Genomic DNA, 18779 nt, shown 5'->3' on the forward strand with positions numbered 1-18779 from the left:
GCACCCTTCCGCAATGCTTCAACACATCCAAACTGAGCTTCGACACACTTGAGCATGCTTCACACCTCTTTGGACATTCTCCAACATGTGATGCTTTCATCACTCTCCTCATGTCATATAATTATTCTATAAGTTTTTAACTAAATCATTTTATTTTGAGAGCCTTATTTGTTACCCTGTCACATAAGTTCCCAATATGTATTCCATAAGTTCCTCTTCTGTACTACATCAGTATCCTGCAAGTTTCAGATATAAAACCCTACCTATCAAATACTTATCTAGTACTTCATCAGATAATTTTTCCTATAAGTCTTGTGCTATTGTTCTAAAAGTATGTGACCTTATTGAATACTTATAGTTTCCGACAATTCCATTTAAATCCCATAAGTTCCACATTTGTTATTGTTTCTTATGTAAAACTTATGTGACAGGGTTGTCACATTTATCTTCAATAAGTTCTTTCATAAGTCCGCAATCTTATCGGGCTTTCATTTTTCGACAGTATCTTATAAGTTTTCGCTAAGCTGCGCAAACTTATTAGTCATTGCATGCAGTGCTATGTACTGGCGCTGCGGGTTGACCTTTACACAACATGTCGGACAAATCTCTTCATGTAGGCGACCTTCTTGTGGTTCTTTTTGCACGCTCTCATCCGCCTGACACGTTCCATTGGGCAATCTGTGTTCCCATTACACCTAAAGAGGCTCTCAAATTTCACGCAAAGGAGACTGGTGGTCATTGGTTTTTCGAGGATAATCCCGTGCCCAAGCACGCATTGCTCAGTGATGCCACCGTATCTGCATCTATAAAAATCGGTGAGTATACATTGAAATTTACTGAAACCAACTCACACAAGGTTATTCACGGATATGAACCAGGTGAACTCAAGAGTATCAGTAGTGTCAATGATCTCCAGTCTCTGTTCAAAAGTATTCCTCTCGCTGTACCTGTCGTTGATGCAGCCGCTGAGCCAGTATTCCGGTGTCGCGTGTGGTTCAAGGAAGCCGTTCGACAGCTTCATGCACATGGATACATACAATGCATAGACGTTAATGATCTTGAGGTGGAATGCAAGTCGTTGGCGCGATTGAACGATCCATCTCAGTCGTCCTACGCTGGTTACAAGTACTACGAGTCCTCGAAGTCGCATTAGCCAATGACTCCCAATATATATATACCCCAATCCGTCTGTATAATGATTCCACAGGGAGACTGTGGACTTAAACTTGGGGATGGTGTCTAACTGTGATTGAAGGACTCGGAATAAGCCTTCAAAACCAAAATTGTCGCCACAGCAATGGGTGTTGGTATATGTGATTCTGATCCAGATACTACTATATAATTAATACTCAAAGAAGTAGCCCTCAAGATAGTGGTATACGGGAGGCTGAGTGTAACAAAAATTCCGATAAGGCCAGATTACAGAAACGCCGCCCATCAGCAAGCGACTTGAAGCTGACTATTGCAAAGAAAACCTACATACGATACCAAGCGTAGAAGCCAATTTATCTTGATTCTACAAATTCATCCGGCGGCGGCGGAAAAGGAAAAACGAGCCTGCCCAAAGTTTAGATAAGCATTACTAATATTAGTAATCGCTAACCTCTTATCCGCGCGCGCTAGCGCGCGTTGCCCCCGGCAGTTAGCGGCAGTTCCATAAATCCATTGTTATCATATCCGGCGGTTGAGATCAATACTGCTGTTGAAAGCATGCCTAAAAAGTTAGAATAACATATGGTGTACATAATGACCAACGGATACAAAAATCATGTATAGTGGATGTTGATACAAGACAGATAGCCCCATAGAGCTTATTAGCAGCACGTCGAAAAGTTGCTCCACGTCGAAAAGATCCTGCGATAAAGTCGAAAAGTGTGACGAGAACGTGATCAGCATTAGCGTTGGTTTGTCTATATATGTACTGTACAACTTCTAGTAATTGCTCGTACGACATAATTTTTTGAGGAGAGGGTACACGAATATGACAGGCTTTGATGGCCTACACGGATGGATCGTTATAGCGCAACCGGAGGCTGGGCAACTTTGTTACAAAGGGTAGAGGGCCTTATCGGAGGGCGGAACATTCTTGAGTTGTGGTCACAATGTCAGTAGCGTGATCAAACCGTGCTTTTTCAAAGCATGACTGTTCATTTTTCGTTTTCAAAAAGTTTTCGACGTGTTGCTAATGAGCTCTCATGAGCATGCCCACTATAACCTGTGTTGTGTAGTGGTTTAATGAGCTTGGAGTCATGTGAACTAATTGCATTTGTATGAAAGCTAAGTTCAAATCTCAAATGGGTCATTTTACCTGCTCTAGCTTGCACTGTATTTTTTTTACTCGGTTTTGGCCCTCGAAAAATGGGCTTGTTCACCTGTAATTCATGATGAGTGTATGATCAAAAGGAAATGTATCTAGGACTTCAATTTTTTTTTGGCTGAGTGAAATGCTAAGTATAGTGAACTTTGCCCGATCGAAGCATGGCTCATTTATTTATCAACAATAAATAATTACTCGGATGAATTTTACAGTCGAAGCTTACAAATACTTACAAATGCTTATCTAAACTTTGGGCATGCTCGGTTCGCGCGGAAAAGTAGATGCGCATCTCATTTCAGCCCGCAATGTTGAGTGGGCGAGACTGTAGGATTGACAGACCCAGACACGATAACCAGAGCTAGACACAATAACCGGACCTAGACACGATAACCTCAACAGGGCCTTTCATTTTCCTGGGTGTGCCAGTCTACTAAAGTGGCCAATCATTCATCATTCCTAAAGGAATTGAATAAGTAGAGAGTCGGAGCCGTTGTACACACCAGAGGCTGCTTTTCCAACCCCTAACGAGGGATATCGAAAGGGAAGTAGGACTAGATAATATTGATATTGTCAGGCAGCACCGAAACGTCGATATTGTCCAATAAAAACACTGAACGTTGGAGTTCTCCTGATGCTTGACTTGATGAGCGGAAAAATCAGTTGATTATCTTTGGACAGTAATCCAACAACATACATATCATTCATAATTGATTCGCCACTCGTGTCTCTAACTCAAAATCCTACCACCTTTGAGCTTGAGATCCTACTTTGCCGTCAAGTTATTCGAATTCGGTTGAAATGCGTACAAGTCGTATAGCGCAGCCAGTGACTAATTTCCATCCAGCATCGAGGATTGAGATGCTAAAATGAAGAAAATGCATCGTTCTATGTTGTCCTAAAAGATCCAGCCTCTCCAAGTTCCACATTCCGGTCTTCGATGTCAGCGATTGCGACGGGTATGGGCAACCGTAGCACGAGTTTATCTTAGTGATACGAGCAAAGCTTCGGGAAATCGCATCGATCACAGGAAAACACAGGATCTGGAATGTTGATCAACTTGATGTGGTGAGGGAAAGGAGAAATAGGCGCTTATTATGTACGTCCAACCGGGCCACGTTCAAATGAGGTTCAACGTTGATCAACGTTGACCACCTCCGCTAGCATGTATTGCCACTTGGAAAGTTGTTTGAACTTTGACGCTAAACTTCGTTGCTCGGAATGTCACTATGCGACCTATTGGTGAGTCCGATGTGTCTGTCAGTGTCAAGCTTATTCTTGACCTGGTTTTGTCGCTTTGCAGCAGTGACAAATGTCAAAAAAAAGATTGGCGTCGTCACAAAAAAGAATGTGCGATGCAAAAAATTGTTCAAGAAATGAACGATAAATTGGCCAAGATACCCAAGTCCAAGCCTCGCACCACTCATTGCACTGGTATAATGTTGAGTTATCTATCAACCATGATATCGCTCTCATCTACTACAAACGACTAGGATGCGATTTAAAGTTCACGGAAGACGATCCCGTCGATCAGGAGTGTCCCGACTGTGGCTACCTTACTTGCGAAAGTTGTTCGTGCCACAATAGTAGAGGTGAATACTGAAAAATCAAATTTCATCGTGTACAAGTTTCAAACCTGTCAAAACTTATCACACAGGCACTTGCGACTGTAAAGGCTCAAATTTTGGTTGGCGTTATTGCAGCAGAAGTACGTTACAAGTGAATCATATCTATAACCAACATCTGATAAGCTCTAAAACATAGCCCCCAAACATTATCATGCTTATAGCGGAGACTATCATCCAGACCTAGATGAGGTGCTTGATGATGGGCAGCTCAAGGAAGACATGCTCAGAGAGTTCTTCGAAGCTGAGGCGCGTGCCTGCAATAATTGTGGCGAAGTCAGGCGTTGTTTAAAACCAAACACGGCGCACTACTTTTCTGATATGATTTGAGAAAAAAGGAAACCATGCTGGTTGCTATATTATACGTATGAAATGTCCATTAATCGAATCTATGAATACGAAACCAGATTGACAATCAAGGTAAAAGATAGATGGCTTCATCGGGCGATATCAGCTGTAATAAGAGACAAGGCTTTCTCCGAACGAGGTTTGACGATGCACTTGAAAGGTTTCGGGTGACTGTTTTAGCAAACAGATAGTAAGCTCGGTCGACCAAGAATATCACCGAGTGACACACCTGATGGTCCCCGTTGTGTTCTCGTGCTCAGGTATAATTGGATTGCCTTGCTCATCCAATGCGGGGGTGATATCAAAGACCGCCAGAATCATTGCGATGTATATCCACAAAGAGGCTTCAGCAAGGTGCATGCCAACACATACGCGGCGGCCAAATCCAAAGCAAGCATGACGAGGGTCTTTCTGCGCAGGCTTTCCGGGAAGCGAAATATGTCGCTCCGGATCGAACTTGAAAGGATCTGGATAAACTTCGGGATCATTTAACATGTTCCTGCAGTGAAAGTCAGAATGAAGAATGAGAAGGAAGAACAAACAATATTGTACCAGAGATTGGTTATGATAATGGACCCTTTGGGAATAAAATAACCGCCGATGATATCATCCTCCATGGATCTGTGGGGAACACCTGGAGGAACCACGGACTCAGTTAAAAATTTATGGCAGTCAAAATGAAGAATCTCCAACCTGTAGGAGCTACGCTGTTCCACCGCAAGGATTCGGTCAAAACTGCGTTCAAATATGGTAAGTGTTCACGGTCGCTAAAGGTAGGTAGCCTTTCATTGCCGACGACAGAGTCAATCTCTGCTTGGGCCTTGTGTAAAACCTCTGAAGAAGTAATATAGAGGAGCCACTTCCGCCAGAGCGTGGACAAAACATACCAGGATGGCGCTGTAGTAAGCAATTACACTAAAAAACTCACACATGCGATAAAGGAATGACGCTTACCACCATGGCAAGGAATACTGAATATTGATCGCTAACTGTGGTGTCTGCCCCCGCTAATTGAGGTCCTTCCGGTCAGGAAATATTATACAAACAACTGGACGCGTACCAGCATAAATGGAAGCAGCAGTATGTTTGATCTCGAAAATCTCGTTCTCCGACAGCTTGTCTTCATGTTCAAGAGATGCACTAACAAAGGAAACAGGAGCAATTCCTTTACTCTGAAATGGCGTGAATTAGAGGAAGTGACCATTATCCTTTGAGAAGTACGGACCATTAGCTCTTTGGTGAAATTGAAGGGAACCTCAATCATGTCATTGAAGTCTTTAGCCCATTTAGCCGCCAGTTGGTGGAATTTTGCACCCGGAAATCCAGGAGGGATGTGTCGCAAAGAGGGAAACACATCCACCAAAAAGGCACCTGTAGCTATCAGTTACTACCGTCGATAATCACCATAATCGCCTCACCGACCTGGTTTGGTCGCAAGACTAAAATTATCGTTCGCCCGTTCAATAAGCGAAACAAATGGGTCGTTCTCTTCCTGGACTTCGATTCCATAAGAAAGCTTCAGGATGATTGACCCAGACGTCCTAAAAAACATAAATAGACAGAAAAAAATTAATCTGATAACGCACTTTCTAAGATTGTGACTGAGTAAATCCGAGTCTGGATTAGCAGCGGTCCGTTTCAAGAACATATGTGTTTCTGCCTCAATCATCGGGTGAAATTGAGACAGTGTCCCAGGGCTCCCTATCATTCTCGAAACGTGTCTACGATAGTTGCGAAGTCGTTGACCATAAGGAACAAGGACGAGCGTCTTGGAGTACCCGACAAGCTCGCCGGCCATTTGAAGGCGCGGGCGGTCAGAATGTAGAGATCCTCGCTTGTCCAGTTGCTCCATTATTTCGCCAGAGTTAACAATTATCATAGGTTGACCCATCAGTGTAACAGAGCATAAACCGCCTACAAAATCGAGTGTCAGGATTTTGAGTGGGACACTTTGAGCTTTCGAAGGGATATACCATACTGTCGACCCCACTCTGCGAATGTGAGCCATTCGCTCTCGCTGGGCATGTCCAAAACGTTCTATGTGAGATGTCAACCTTGCAGCTAAATTCCAAAACTTGAGTGATCTTACACCAATGAGAGGAAGACCCTTTGGACCAGGAGGTAGCGGAGGGCGAGCACTAGAGAAAAATGACATGATAGTGTTCAGGTCGTAGTAGAAAGGAGTGAACGAGGAGTTGCTTGATGATTGACCCACATATGTATACAAAATAGTAAACTTACCTGGGAGAATTGACAGTCCAAATTGAGTTGTATGTATCTCACCTCGAGATCTGAGACTGGACAAAAACTCCGGGGCAACTCCGTAATCAAGACTTGTGATAAATCAATGATTTGACTGATTACTGAAATCCCTGGCCTCGGGGTGTGTATACATATCAGAGTACGGAGATAGTAGCGGCACTTCGAACCAAATTGGTCCGCGCTACTCACGCCAAATCAAAGTCCGCCAAATTAAACCCTATGAGCAAAAGTGTTCAGAAATTACAGCGAAGTAAACAAGGAAAACAAACACGAATGGTGCTTTGTAGTTCCCATGATCCTTCGACATAGCCATGTAACAATCCGTACACGGATACGGATTCAGGGCTTCTAATAAATTGCCAGAAAGATTCCATAAGGATTACAACATTTTCAGTAACCCAAGTGTAACCTATATGTTGTGTTCCCTTCGGTTTCTAAAGGGCTTCGACTTCTTTCATTTCGGTCTGATTCTGTTTGATTAAGCAAGAAGAGCAACGGTAATTAGTTGGAAAATAGAGTCGTCGCGAGGGTGGACTGTACGTCTCTGTACGTGGGTTGGGATCAATGTGACTGTCGCGTCAAAAGACAGTGTTGCGATTACGTAACAACCAGAAGTTGAACTCCTTGCAATCTCCATCCCTCAGAAAAGTGTATATTCTCATGGAGGGAGACATACTCACGCGGTCATACTGTTTCGTATTCCTAATTTCGTATGATTCTCAGACCCAATATGGCTCGGACATGAAAGGCGGAGACCGACTGCGTCGTGCAATTTTATAGCATACGTCCCGCGCGCCCACAGGGCCCATCTCATTCTTCCAACCAGGGTAAAGGCTTCCTTTCCTTTTGATGTATTCATGTCTACTTCTTTTGTTTGGAGCTCATGCCCAAGGTTCCTTCCATAGTTTGGAACAGGTCCTGCATGTAGACTGATTTGGCACTCTCCATTTTCGTTCCAAGGGTGATATCGTACAGTACAGTCCTCGTGAGATTGTGTTGGCAATAACAGGCAATGACGGTATGTCATTCATGTGAACGCTCCAACTTTTTTTTGACATACAGACTCGAATTCGAAGAGATTCGAAATGTCGATAATGCGCGAAGCCTTTCCCTGTGCACGAAATCACCGACCAACATCTAATCAGAAACAGGTTTTATTGTCGGTCTCTGAATCTATATCTTGACAAGGTCGTAATCAGGGCTCAAAAATATTATGGGTATATATCATCCATAATTCGAACTAAAATTTGCTTGGACCATTTGTTCGACACTGTCCTTTCCCCAGTCCTGCCTGTACTTATGCCCGCCACTATACAGTCTCCCGGGGAGCACCAGCCTCTCGACAACACGATGGGTGCCATGCTCGTAGGCATTATAGTCAGCGCGGTGCTCTACGGAATATCCCTCGTTCAAACATTATTCTACTTCAATCGTGCGTGTTAAAAATCAAATTTCACCTGAAGAATTGAACGAAAAGTTTCCGCACAGGTTACCGCAACGACGCGTGGTACTTAAAGAGTCTAGTGAGAGATTGCAAGCATTCAACTTGCGGTTTGTGGTTGATCCTTTCATATTAGGTCGCAATCACCGTCCTTTTCGACACTGTACACCTCTGCTTCATCTCTCATACTAGCAAGTCTACTAAGGCCCCCTTCCTTTTTTTCATTTCATGCACTAACGAACTTGTCAGTCTACTTCTATCTGGTATCGCGGTATTAGTTCGTCTTTCCTTATGTCCGCGAACAACATTACTTATTGTCATTGTTCAGTGACAATGGACAGCTAGATTTCATGATCTGGTGCGTCCTGACTAGACAAATTGTTCCACAAATACGAACGGCAATCTAAACCTTACACAGGTCTGTTTTGGTAGGTAGATCTCTACATGAAGGATTCCCAAAATCATGATTTTGTTCTGGAACAGGCCGAAGCTGTCCCAACCGTGAGTATTGGATACAGGATCTGTTCTTCATCTTTTCAACATGAAATAACCTAGGGATTCACCGGAGCTCTTGTGCAAACGTGAGCGATTTCTACCAGAGATGGATTGTGGTAGATTATCTGATTTTATCATCAGCTTCTACACAGTGCGAGTATGGCGACGTGAGACCTAAGCATTTTCTCTACAGATTGATGACCGCTACTAATATACTCCTTCCCTCAGTCAGTAAAAAGAATCATGTCCTTGCAATTGTTATCATGTTGATAGTACTGGCCCAGACTGGTAAGTTTTTGCACCTAAAAAATTTTGTATCGGCGTTAATCGGTGAAAAATGTAGCATGTGGCACTGGTGGGTCCATGATGAATTTTTCATCAATGTACGACTGATCGCTGAACATACAGCATGGGTGATTATATCGTGAGCGATCTAGACCTGTCCTTGTTGTGTCTATACTACACGTTCATTTATTTTCCAGACTGCAGCTTTCAACATTCCAACAATTGTTAGGCATTTCTGTGAGCTTTTCGGAATTTCTGTAGGAGTGCAATCCCTACAATTTTTTTTTCAGGATTTGACAATTTCCATCAACGCACTATCCACAGCAGCAGGTTAGTTCTTGAGGATGTTCGGTAGAATGTCTATGTAACCGGAGTTTCGCCCAATTCCAGATGTAATCATAGCTGCTAGCTTGTGTTTTTTGCTCGCACAGTCCCGAACGGGGTTCAAGCAGTAAGTGCCGGTGGTCCTTCCTGTATCCGAAGCAGGTCTGATCATATGTGGCCTTTCAAGCTCTGATACCATGATCAACAAGCTCGTATGTTCTCCACAAACTCTGATCCACGCACGAACTGAATACCCCCAAAATTTTGCTCGTAGATTCTGTTCGGGGTGAATACTGGATTGTGAGTGGAGCATGCTGAGGATCGAAATTTCTCTCTTACTCACGCAATCCGATTTAGGGCAACCAGGTTAGCTGATATTCTTCTTTGTGTATTTTGGACCGCTCAAACAACAGTTCATCCGCGGGTGTATCGATAGTGTCTGTGCTATTGCATCTTTGTTATCTGTGCGTTTTGTCACCTATCGCTCAGTCTTGCCGCTAACATCGGCGATACACATTCTATTAGCTCATCGCGTCACCAAACACCTTGTTATATGCCCCCTTCTACTTCTGCATTGGAAGACGTGAGTCTGATTTCCTCCTGATGTGGCGCTGAAGACAATACTAAAATTCAAGCTATCCGTCCTTTATTTTTCTTGTTATCTATCTATTCTAGTGTATTCGAACTCTCTCCTGGCCACTCTGAATGCGAGAAATCAGATTCGGAATGGGTCAAATGACGCTGAACACATGATGGTGTCTCTTTCGCAGGCTTCTCGCGACCACGCTGTACTCCCCACAAATTCCAAAACCCAGCGGCCGCAAAATATATCGATCAGAATTGACACTGCAAAGGATTATGCGTCAGATGGCAAGGAGGACGAGAGCTCCAGCGTTACATTCTAGTAATTTCAACATTGGACACCAGGGTAAGTTGTTCCTATATTTTCCTATCAATATCTGGCTCACTCGTCGATTTCGACAATGAACCTGTCTCTCGCCCATTAGTAGAAGATACCGAATGTGAAGTCGAGATCTTGTAGTAAATTACGACTTTACACTATACCTATTTGGTACTGTCGTTACATTTGTATATACAAATTACAACATTGAATCTTCCGAGGTAAAAATCGGATCCCAGTGCAGTCGATAATCTCCGACTTGCGATTGATAATCTTTGTTAATCCCGGCAGCCTGCTCTCACTGTGATGTTGAGGATTTCTCTGAACAGGCTTGACATCCTCACGATTCAAATTAATGGTTAGTAAAGAGGGAACATTGTGGTTATGATTGGTATAATTTCAAACTTCTACCTAGTCGCCTAAATAAGTCCATTAGGCGCTGGGTTTGACGTCATTATCACCGCACCCCCACTTGGTGGAATGAAGTGACGTACTTGAGCACCTCACCTACGCACTATCGTCGTCATTTCTCATATCAGATGTTATATAAACCTTTCAACGATTCCTTGAGTCTACAAACATACCCTTGATATATCTTCAACAAATACCTCGAAAGAATTCGAATCTCAAAACTATGTCTTCTGTCGACGATTTCAACACCGGTTCTGGAAACGAGATGAACGCCAATGCATCCCAGCAGCAGAATGCTACTGGACAGCAACAGAGCGAAGACTATGGTGACAAGGGTGCGCGTTAATTTCTATCTCAAGGTTGTGTGACGATGGGCTCATTTCCGTTACAGGTCTTGACGCGATCGAGAAGAAAGAGGGTGTCAACTTGAACCGAAACACCAACGAAAAGATCACCGATGCTGCCAGAGAGGGATTTGAAAAAATCACCGGGTAAGCTTCTTTTGCTTTATGTATTCAAGCTACTTATTTTCACCCCGACTTTACAGGAAAGATGTTCCTTCCAAATTTTCTAACTAAATGCTCATTTTTTAAACGGACTATACATGCAATGTATTCTTGTAATTCTATAGTAATGTAAACATTAAACTGCATTGTAATCGACGCTATACTTCTGCTGTCCGCTAGCGACGAAGTGATCCTGAATAGATACCAACTGCTTGTTAACTGCGATATGGCTGACCGTACATAAAGGGACCGGTAGGATATCTCGGGGCAGTGTAAATGTAGGGGCCGTAAGTCATTGGCTGTGCCCTATACGTCCAATGGTACATTTCAGGCGAAGGCCGTACAGGAGGTACGAATTGAGGCGCAGCCATCGTTGTTCTGGAAGTGTATGTGGACGAATGATATCGACGTCTCCCGAAATTCTCTGAGTGAAGCACCGAAGGCCTGTTGGTATTTTGAATCTTTTGCGGAACATTGTAAGAGGCAGAAGAGTTCTGGGATCTTGGTTCCACCCATAGATGCGTTGGCGCTGTTGAAGTAGTCGGATCATTGGAAGTTCGAAATAGACGAGGAGGGGAATTTGCCGATAGATTCTTAGAGCCTGTCATAGAGCGGAAGGAGTTTTCGGAAGGATGGCTCGGTTCTGGAGTCGGAATATCATCATCATCAGCTTTAGAAGTTTCTTCATCTGAGTATGCATCGATACTTTCAAATTATTAGTATGCCGTAAAGGCTCGGAAAACGGACGATCTTACTGTGCAGCTCCATCCGGTCTTCTATCCCTAACCCGGTCTCCAATATCCCCTTGATGAGACTCGCTGGCAGTTGCTGGACCCAGTGTATGAATCGTAGTCCACCCATTGTCAGCACCCCCATCATTACCTCTACACCAAAATCTGAATAGAGCAAAATTTCTATTAAGCAAAGTTTCTTCGTTGGTAGTTATTAACCACTGGGGATGATGGCCTTGCGATGCGAAATTGAAAATGACAAAGACGCGGTCGGGCTTCGACCTGTTATGCAGATGACGATGATGATTGAAGCCAAAGGTCCCAATTGAACGATGGGATTGAAGAGGGATCTTGAAGCAGATGAACTTGTGTTGGGGGTCTGATTCTAACGACACAATCACCGCCAACATGCCTTCACCAGCGAGAAGTTTACTGGAATCATGGCAGACGAATCGTACGTCGCATAAGTAGCTTTCGCAACGTGACAGTAAGATCATACCTGAACGAGTCCTTTATTCCTTCCGTTCCTACTTCTAGTCTCATACGCTTCGGCGGCTCTACCAGACGAAGATATCTACTGAACCGTGGCGCAGTCCTCAGCAACTTATTTAATTGTTCATCTTGTGGAATCCATGCTACGTCTGCAATTTGCTAAAATATACAATAAGGGTGAGAAGAAACATACAGCGCAGACTGAGCTAGTAGGCAATTCAAAATCACCTTGAACATGTTGAAACTAACAATGGATTGAACGACATGAGATCCTAAACTATCTGGTAGGATCCGATGCTTTTGCTCGTGGTGTTTTTTAAAGGCTAGACGAGCATAGTTGAGCACTGCAAGTGATTGTGTTCGAGGAGATTCGAGATTCATATCAGGATACGCTGAGCAAGGAATAGTTTTCATGTCCCCCTCTGCAGATCCCTCAATTATCGAGGTGACCATTGACTTTAGAGAAGAGTGATGAGAAGACGAGCTTTGGGACATGTTGTGTTGGCTCACGGAAGAAGACCACATCCTTTATATGTGAAATATAACAAGAACAAGGAAAGACAACGGTTGTCATCCACTCGTTACAGCCTCCATGTAAGGAATTGTTCTGGTAGATATGTTCATTCATCCGAAGACTGATCTATAAATTCAGATAAATTCATTTGACCTGTATGCGCTCATTTTAGCAAATTCACTTTTCGACGTGAACTGAGCTGAACCGAGTGGTTGGAACTTGTTGTATAAACGGATAGTAGCAAATGGTCATTAATTAGCATCACTTGAAGGTCGCCACAGGTCACCATTTCAGTACTCACCTTTCAGTCATACTACATTAATATGACCAGCTAGGCTAGGCGCTTGGGACTGGGACTTGGGCAGGTAGGTTTCGAGAATGGTACGGGAGCACGGGCGCTAAGTTTTTTTCTTTGAAACTCCCTAATTTGGGGTTACTCCACGAAAAAAAATACCCTGAGTCTCAACCGTCTCCCACATAATTCTTCACCTTCATTCCAGGCAACGATCAAGGGAAATCCACAATGGTGCTTTCCAAATTACAGCTTGTACTTGTACTCTCTGCTATTTCGGCAGCTTTTGCTCAGGATACCACGAGTGTCAGTTCGAGCAGTGTGTCGGAGTCATCGACGTACGTTCCGGTCAGGTCTCAAATCAACTTGCTCTAAAGTTGCTCTTCACTTTTGACAGAACAAGCACTCAAGTAACTGACTCTACCTCTCTCATCACGTCAACGTCGGCAGAAACGTCCTTGACATCTACTTTGAGCTCTTCCACTGATTCCGGCGCTTCTATGTCCATTACCTCCCTAACTACCACCACCACCTCATCATCATCATCTCTCTTGTCAGAATCATCCACCTCTCAAAGCGAGTCAACGTCAACATCTACAACGACACTTTCTTCTGTCTCGTCCTCCACTACTAGCACCAGCACCGATACAACCGAGAGCACTAGTACTGCGACCTTCTTCGTCACTTCCACCCTGCCGCCGTCTTCTGCTACCTCTTCAACCTCTTCGTCGTCTTCTGGCCTTGTCGTTACCATCACCTCGAGCGATGTGGTTCCCAGTACCAGTGCATCAGCGACTGCCTCTACTCTCGGAACAAACAATGCTATTGCGACGTATGGGGGTTCGATTCCTTCCGTTCTCGTGTTGATTGGGGGTGCCCTGTTTGGTGCTGCATTGGGCTTTTGAATACGCACTGGGTATATGCGGCTTGCAATGCAGCTGCACCCAATTTCGTTCGTGACCTGGCAGCTTCCTTTATAACATAAGTATTTCACCGTACATATACAGCTTGATATAGATCTTGAACATATGTATCCATGTACATACATCCTCCGCACATGCTGTAAAGTGATGCAGAGTTTTGGACGGACAACGTTACATTCATTAAATAATTGTTGCTGGCAGTGCGCATTCTCTTACCATATCTCGGGTCTGCTCAACTAATCTGACCACCATAATAGCAGCAATGATAGCCATGATAATCCGCAATTTAAAGGCAATAACTGGGCTGCCGCCTTCAAGCTCTGTTTCGGGGCGTCGCCGGGCCCCTGAGTGATGCGCTCATTGGACTGTCAAGCACGACCAAACAATGTTGTTTGTATTTCAACTGGCAGAATTTCTGTAAAAGCTGATTAAGTCCCTCCTTTTGTTCAATGCTTTCTCCTGAATTCATCGAGGACTGCGTTCGGACCCTTCACGAGGCTGTTAGGGTCAACTACGATCCGGACCAAATTCTTTTCCCGGACGTCGTCGTTACAAGTGATCCGCACGCTGTCTCTGAGACTGAGGCTCAGTTTTACTATGGAGGGCTCCATTCTGCACCAAGATTACTCTATCGTACAGGCAAGAAGTGGATACAATCCTGCTTACTTGAGCCTCCGGACCGTTCGAAGGAGCTAGTCCCAGTTTTCAATCATCCGATTACGAAGGTGTGGAACGACGACCTGGGTTGGGAGATTGTCAAAATTATGGATGCGCACGAGGGGAGTTGATAAGCTCTTTATCTTTATCGTGTCGCAGGCTTGCTCATTACTGGGATTTTTTAGATTCGTTTCACGACTATTGATGTTGTTCGCTTCAGGGCACCTGAACCTTTAGGTAACGATGAATATGGGTACCCAGTCCTCAGTCCCGTCACTATCTGGGTTGGTGTTTTCCCGGGGTCTGTCACTGCCACTGCTGCCCACGATGTGGCTCAGATACTTCTGGATCTCCTCAAGGTCTACCAAATCACCGATGTCGACATTGACTTCCGCGAATCATTCTACATGTCTAAGAGTGGTCCTCAACTTCTTAAACCTGTTCGGTTTCGGGACCCAGTCGTTGACGTCGTTAGTCCCCTTACTCCTTCCCTTGGCCTTCATATCTCTACAAGGGCCAGGCCCAACACAGAAGGGACTATGGCTCTTTATCTTGCCAAGGGTGACGGTAGCAATGACCTCCTGGGCCTGTCTTGCCGTCACGTCCTCATTGGACGTAAGGAGGCCAATGTTGATTATGTTTGCCACCCCGGTGGACTTCTTCAAGACGTCCTTTTGTTCGGGAAGAGATCTTATGCCAACCTCGTTCAGTCGATCAAAGTCAGAATTGCAGACCATAGCACCTGGGTCGAGCTCTGGGAGGAGTGGCAGAAGGATCCTGCCAATGAAAACGATAAATATCGGTCAAAAATCGAGAGTTCCCTGGAGGCGATGGAGGCACTCGGAGCGTTGTATGAGCAGGTTAACAAGAATTGGAAAAGATTCAACAATCGCATTCTTGGCCACATCATCTGCTCTCCAGCCCTCCGCCTCGGTGTCGGTGAACAGCGCTTCACGGAGGATTGGGGAATATTCAGCATCGACCGAACCAAGCTCGGTGATGGCTTCCAGGGCAACCAAATAGATCTCGGTGCGTTCCGTTCTTGAGTATTTGACTAAGGCTACATACTAATATTACTGATACCTAGGACCAAAGGGAGGACCTGATGAATTCTATATCCAGTGTTTTTCCGACAATTGGCAGTTTGCACATGATCCTTTAGAACGCTTGCTTCCCCTCGAAAGTATCATCCCTGATAGCTTGATGCACACCCCTGACATGTGGGACGTGAATCACGAACCATGCTTGGTAGTTGTCAAGAATGGTAATGCCACTGGCACCACTTATGGTCGCGCAAACGGCCCTTTTTCTATCGTCCGTACGTACTTCCTAGATATGTCGATCCACCAAACCTCCATGGAGTGGGGGATCATGAACTATGGTTATAAGGTTGGAGTTTTTTCGGAGCCTGGTGATTCAGGTTCGATAATTGCTGACTTGCGTGGCCGTATTGGTGGCATGATTACTGGTGGTGCTGGCCATACAAAGGGTTCCGACTTGACTTATGCCACGCCATTCTGGTGGCTCCTTGAGCGTATCAAGGCCAATGGGTTCCCCGACGTGCACCTTGGCGTTGTTGCCTAGGCAGTTCAGCATTTTTACATCGCTGTGAGGCTTTGACTACATATCTTTATTGAGTATATATTATATATAACAAGAATAATGTACATTTAAATGACCGGTGGGGGGAGGGAAGTAGAACATAAATATGTACTACAGTGTTCTAGGGCCCTTTGATACAAAACTTCAAGTTTCAACAAACAAGACCACTACACATTCACACCTGACGGGAACGCTTTTCCCGGCCGAGAAATATATGACCTTGCTTGCTTAGGTCCTTCTCCAGTCCGCCCGATTAGCGCGCGTGAAGATTTTACCACGCTTTTTCAGATTATCATTTCGGCTCACGTCACATTATCTTATCTGCACACCTTCTCACCAATTATTACAACGATCTTTGTCGGTCGCACAATGCTTGCTTAGGTCCTACTGAAACTGAGATCTGACACTGCGTTATCGATGGAGTTGGATATTGCGTCCGAATCACCATTCAACATTACCACTATTGCTCATGCATTGTTGGGAACCTGCACTAATGAAGATCAAGCATCTTCAGAAGATACTTACGCGGACTGAGGGAGAACCTACATGTTACCTGTGGTTCAATGAAGGCGGTGGCGTTGTGGACACGCACATGAAGATTGGTACTCCCTGCCACTTTTGTGTATGTGGCAGACAATGACATTCAATCCACGCTGACTGTCTCTACCCAGGCTCGTGCTTACGGAGAAGGATGTGATGGTCAGTGGCCAACTTTACCTATAGAGTTTGCACTAACTGTTTGCAGGATGTCTCACTGATTTGATTCCTGTGAAAGAACATACCAACCCCCAATGGGTTGATACATCGCAGAACCTCGCAGTTGCCAACTTCAACGCCATTGATCATACTGGTGCGCCATTGCCTGAGGCTCTGCTACCACAGACTCTGAATGGGGTGACCATTGATGTTGCTTTTACTTTACATGATTGGAAGTTTGGTTGCGATACTTTGGTACTGATGTACCAACATCACTTTTAGATACTTTTCAACAGAGAGGATACTGCTGCACACTAGAGTCAATTTTGCGATATAATGCGGGCCGTTTTCGTTTTAGCTATACAGTTACATTAATTTGTAAGCTATGCACTGAACCAAGCAAGGTGTAGGGCCCTGAAGGGGTACACTAGTAGGGAAATGAGAAGAGCAATTGCCAATTTCCCCTCAGTGAATAAAATTCTTTACCATAAGGAAATGATTAGGTTTTCCGGACGGGAAATGAGTAAAATATTAACTGTATTTCCCAATTTAGAAATATAGTATTTTCCATCAGATGAAGATTATCTTTCGCCTTTGATAAAGATTATCTTTCGCATTAGATAAAGATTACCTATTACGAAAGATAAAGATAATCTTTCCCACTAGATAATTTTTAGATTGCGCGCTAGGGAAATGGAAAATTTCCCGGTTCGCGAAACCAAATAGCTTAGCGCCTCTTAGCGCCCATCTAAAGACATGAGTGGCTAAGCATGCCACCTCTACCAAAAACTCAGCAAAAACCAACCTATTGATTCATTAACCCTGCAACCTGTAGATAGTGCCAATGGGTGTCGAGCTGTGTCAACTAGAGTGAGTGCCACTCATATGTCTGGGTGGGCACTAAGAGGCGCTAAGCTATTTGGTTTCGCGAACCGGGAAATTTTCTATTTCCCTAGCACGCAATCTAAAAATTATCTAGCGGGAAAGATTATCTTTATCTTTTATAATAGGTAATCTTTATCTAATGCAAAAGATAATCTTCATCTGATGGAAAATACTATATTTCTAAATTGGGAAATACAGTTAATATTTTACTCATTTCCCGTCCAGAAAACCTAATTATTTCCTTATGGGAAAGAATTTTATTCACTGAGGGGAAATCGGCAATTGCTCTTCTCATTTCCCTATATATTTCTTGGCCGGGAAAAGCGTTCCCGTCAGGTGTGATTACAACCCGAGCATGGACCCCTCAAACTGATCCATGCACGCACAGGGACCCCGATCTCCAGTATCCAGCACCTCACCCACTGTCATGCGTCAGAGGTGCGAAGCCCTATACCCTCATAACAAGCCCCCTCCAAAACTCGACTTATTCTCATTCAATGAAGACGAGGATGGAACCCTGGCAGAAACCATAGGAAACCTACATGGGCGTCTGGAATTCTCAGGACCCACAGAGAAGGGAATCCGTGAGATGTTCAACATGACCTTCCTGAATGATGGACGCTTCCGACACGCCATCTTCTACCCCTCTGACCTCATGCAGGGTCTATTGGATGGGAAAGTGAAAATGATACTTGTGGGAAAAGACCGTTGGGTGGCGATTTCTTCTTCAACGGAGGGAACACTATGCACCAAGAGATCAAATCACCAGTATCCGACGTGGAAGCCTTCCTCACCCAGATAGGCTGCAAGTTCTCCCAGACCATTGCCCCCTTCTACGACACGCCACCCAATGTTACAAAGGAAGGCAAATCCAGCAGAGGAGGACCAATCAGAGGCGGTCAAGGAAGAGGCTGCAGTACAGCTGCCACCAGCAACTTGGAACCACAGCCTAACCTCAGACTCCAATACATTGGGCTGAACATAGCATTCATCCGCATCGACTCACCCCCCATTCGAGACACCCTTCTTCGTCTGCAAACCTTTGCCCTCTCACGCCTCCTCGCCTTTCATATTG

At 44.4% G+C, this 18779-nt stretch overlaps 8 protein-coding genes across 8 annotated transcripts; 6 read left to right on the top strand and 2 right to left on the bottom strand.

Moving 5' to 3' along the window:
* Positions 1-592: 592 nt before the first annotated feature.
* C8R40DRAFT_1178729 (uncharacterized protein) lies at positions 593-1153 on the top strand (the record flags this gene model as incomplete). The annotated part of the gene is made up of 2 exons (XM_046232915.1): positions 593-815; positions 879-1153. 2 exons carry the CDS (start codon positions 593-595, stop codon positions 1151-1153), a joined length of 498 nt encoding a protein of 165 aa, XP_046078814.1.
* Positions 1154-3479: 2326 nt separating this feature from the next.
* C8R40DRAFT_1063898 (uncharacterized protein) lies at positions 3480-4269 on the top strand (the record flags this gene model as incomplete). Its single annotated transcript, XM_046225548.1, has 5 exons — positions 3480-3556; positions 3618-3748; positions 3808-3906; positions 3972-4022; positions 4079-4269. 5 exons carry the CDS (start codon positions 3480-3482, stop codon positions 4267-4269), a joined length of 549 nt encoding a protein of 182 aa, XP_046078815.1.
* Positions 4270-4376: 107 nt separating this feature from the next.
* C8R40DRAFT_1063938 (cytochrome P450) lies at positions 4377-6178 on the bottom strand (the record flags this gene model as incomplete). Its single annotated transcript, XM_046225549.1, has 9 exons — positions 4377-4458; positions 4517-4786; positions 4840-4921; positions 4981-5146; positions 5236-5294; positions 5348-5459; positions 5513-5658; positions 5710-5828; positions 5874-6178. The coding sequence occupies 9 exons, from the start codon at positions 6176-6178 to the stop codon at positions 4377-4379; spliced, it is 1341 nt and encodes a 446-aa protein (XP_046078816.1).
* A 1589-nt stretch (positions 6179-7767) lies between these two features.
* Positions 7768-10254, top strand: C8R40DRAFT_1137536 (uncharacterized protein). The gene is made up of 22 exons (XM_046229433.1): positions 7768-7981; positions 8038-8072; positions 8127-8181; positions 8240-8267; positions 8319-8348; positions 8409-8418; positions 8474-8491; positions 8546-8571; positions 8627-8652; positions 8714-8773; positions 8829-8840; positions 8894-8909; positions 8968-9007; positions 9061-9100; positions 9161-9221; positions 9282-9306; positions 9369-9394; positions 9452-9460; positions 9531-9558; positions 9620-9677; positions 9770-10022; positions 10102-10254. The coding sequence occupies exons 1-21, from the start codon at positions 7849-7851 to the stop codon at positions 9997-9999; spliced, it is 966 nt and encodes a 321-aa protein (XP_046078817.1). The 5' UTR covers positions 7768-7848; the 3' UTR covers positions 10000-10022; positions 10102-10254.
* Positions 10255-10489: 235 nt separating this feature from the next.
* C8R40DRAFT_1137537 (uncharacterized protein) lies at positions 10490-11057 on the top strand. The gene is made up of 3 exons (XM_046229434.1): positions 10490-10741; positions 10798-10897; positions 10954-11057. Exons 1-3 carry the CDS (start codon positions 10630-10632, stop codon positions 10982-10984), a joined length of 243 nt encoding a protein of 80 aa, XP_046078818.1. The 5' UTR covers positions 10490-10629; the 3' UTR covers positions 10985-11057.
* C8R40DRAFT_917872 (uncharacterized protein) lies at positions 11025-12906 on the bottom strand. Its single transcript, XM_046236672.1, has 6 exons — positions 12831-12906; positions 12646-12775; positions 12364-12591; positions 12143-12294; positions 11668-12075; positions 11025-11617 (listed from the first exon to the last, which is right to left on the bottom strand). Exons 2-6 carry the CDS (start codon positions 12658-12660, stop codon positions 11128-11130), a joined length of 1293 nt encoding a protein of 430 aa, XP_046078819.1. The 5' UTR covers positions 12661-12775; positions 12831-12906; the 3' UTR covers positions 11025-11127.
* A 41-nt stretch (positions 12907-12947) lies between these two features.
* On the top strand, positions 12948-13983 carry C8R40DRAFT_917814 (uncharacterized protein). Its single transcript, XM_046236671.1, has 3 exons — positions 12948-13014; positions 13110-13279; positions 13339-13983. Exons 2-3 carry the CDS (start codon positions 13173-13175, stop codon positions 13844-13846), a joined length of 615 nt encoding a protein of 204 aa, XP_046078820.1. The 5' UTR covers positions 12948-13014; positions 13110-13172; the 3' UTR covers positions 13847-13983.
* A 330-nt stretch (positions 13984-14313) lies between these two features.
* C8R40DRAFT_1261400 (uncharacterized protein) lies at positions 14314-16369 on the top strand (the record flags this gene model as incomplete). The annotated part of the gene is made up of 3 exons (XM_046233828.1): positions 14314-14619; positions 14707-15550; positions 15609-16369. 3 exons carry the CDS (start codon positions 14314-14316, stop codon positions 16103-16105), a joined length of 1647 nt encoding a protein of 548 aa, XP_046078821.1. The 3' UTR covers positions 16106-16369.
* Between the last annotated feature and the right edge of the window lie 2410 nt (positions 16370-18779).

This window comes from Lentinula edodes (assembly GCF_021015755.1).
Source record: "Lentinula edodes strain Le(Bin) 0899 ss11 chromosome Unknown C8R40scaffold_95, whole genome shotgun sequence".
NCBI lineage: Eukaryota > Fungi > Basidiomycota > Agaricomycetes > Agaricales > Omphalotaceae > Lentinula > Lentinula edodes.

Coding starts and splice junctions, on each gene's coding strand:
- C8R40DRAFT_917872 (XM_046236672.1), bottom strand. Junction 12,295..12,363: donor TTAGTTTCAACATGTTCAAG/GTGATTTTGAAT, acceptor TGTATATTTTAG/CAAATTGCAGACGTAGCATG. Junction 11,618..11,667: donor AGACCGGATGGAGCTGCACA/GTAAGATCGTCC, acceptor ATAATTTGAAAG/TATCGATGCATACTCAGATG.
- C8R40DRAFT_1137536 (XM_046229433.1), top strand. CDS start 7,849: ATGCCCGCCACTATACAGTCTCCCGGGGAGCACCAGCCTCTCGACAAC. Junction 9,008..9,060: donor AACAATTGTTAGGCATTTCT/GTGAGCTTTTCG, acceptor TTTTTTTTTCAG/GATTTGACAATTTCCATCAA. Junction 9,307..9,368: donor ATACCATGATCAACAAGCTC/GTATGTTCTCCA, acceptor TTTTGCTCGTAG/ATTCTGTTCGGGGTGAATAC.
- C8R40DRAFT_1137537 (XM_046229434.1), top strand. CDS start 10,630: ATGTCTTCTGTCGACGATTTCAACACCGGTTCTGGAAACGAGATGAAC. Junction 10,742..10,797: donor CGAAGACTATGGTGACAAGG/GTGCGCGTTAAT, acceptor TTTCCGTTACAG/GTCTTGACGCGATCGAGAAG. Junction 10,898..10,953: donor GGATTTGAAAAAATCACCGG/GTAAGCTTCTTT, acceptor CCGACTTTACAG/GAAAGATGTTCCTTCCAAAT.
- C8R40DRAFT_917814 (XM_046236671.1), top strand. CDS start 13,173: ATGGTGCTTTCCAAATTACAGCTTGTACTTGTACTCTCTGCTATTTCG. Junction 13,280..13,338: donor AGTGTGTCGGAGTCATCGAC/GTACGTTCCGGT, acceptor CACTTTTGACAG/AACAAGCACTCAAGTAACTG.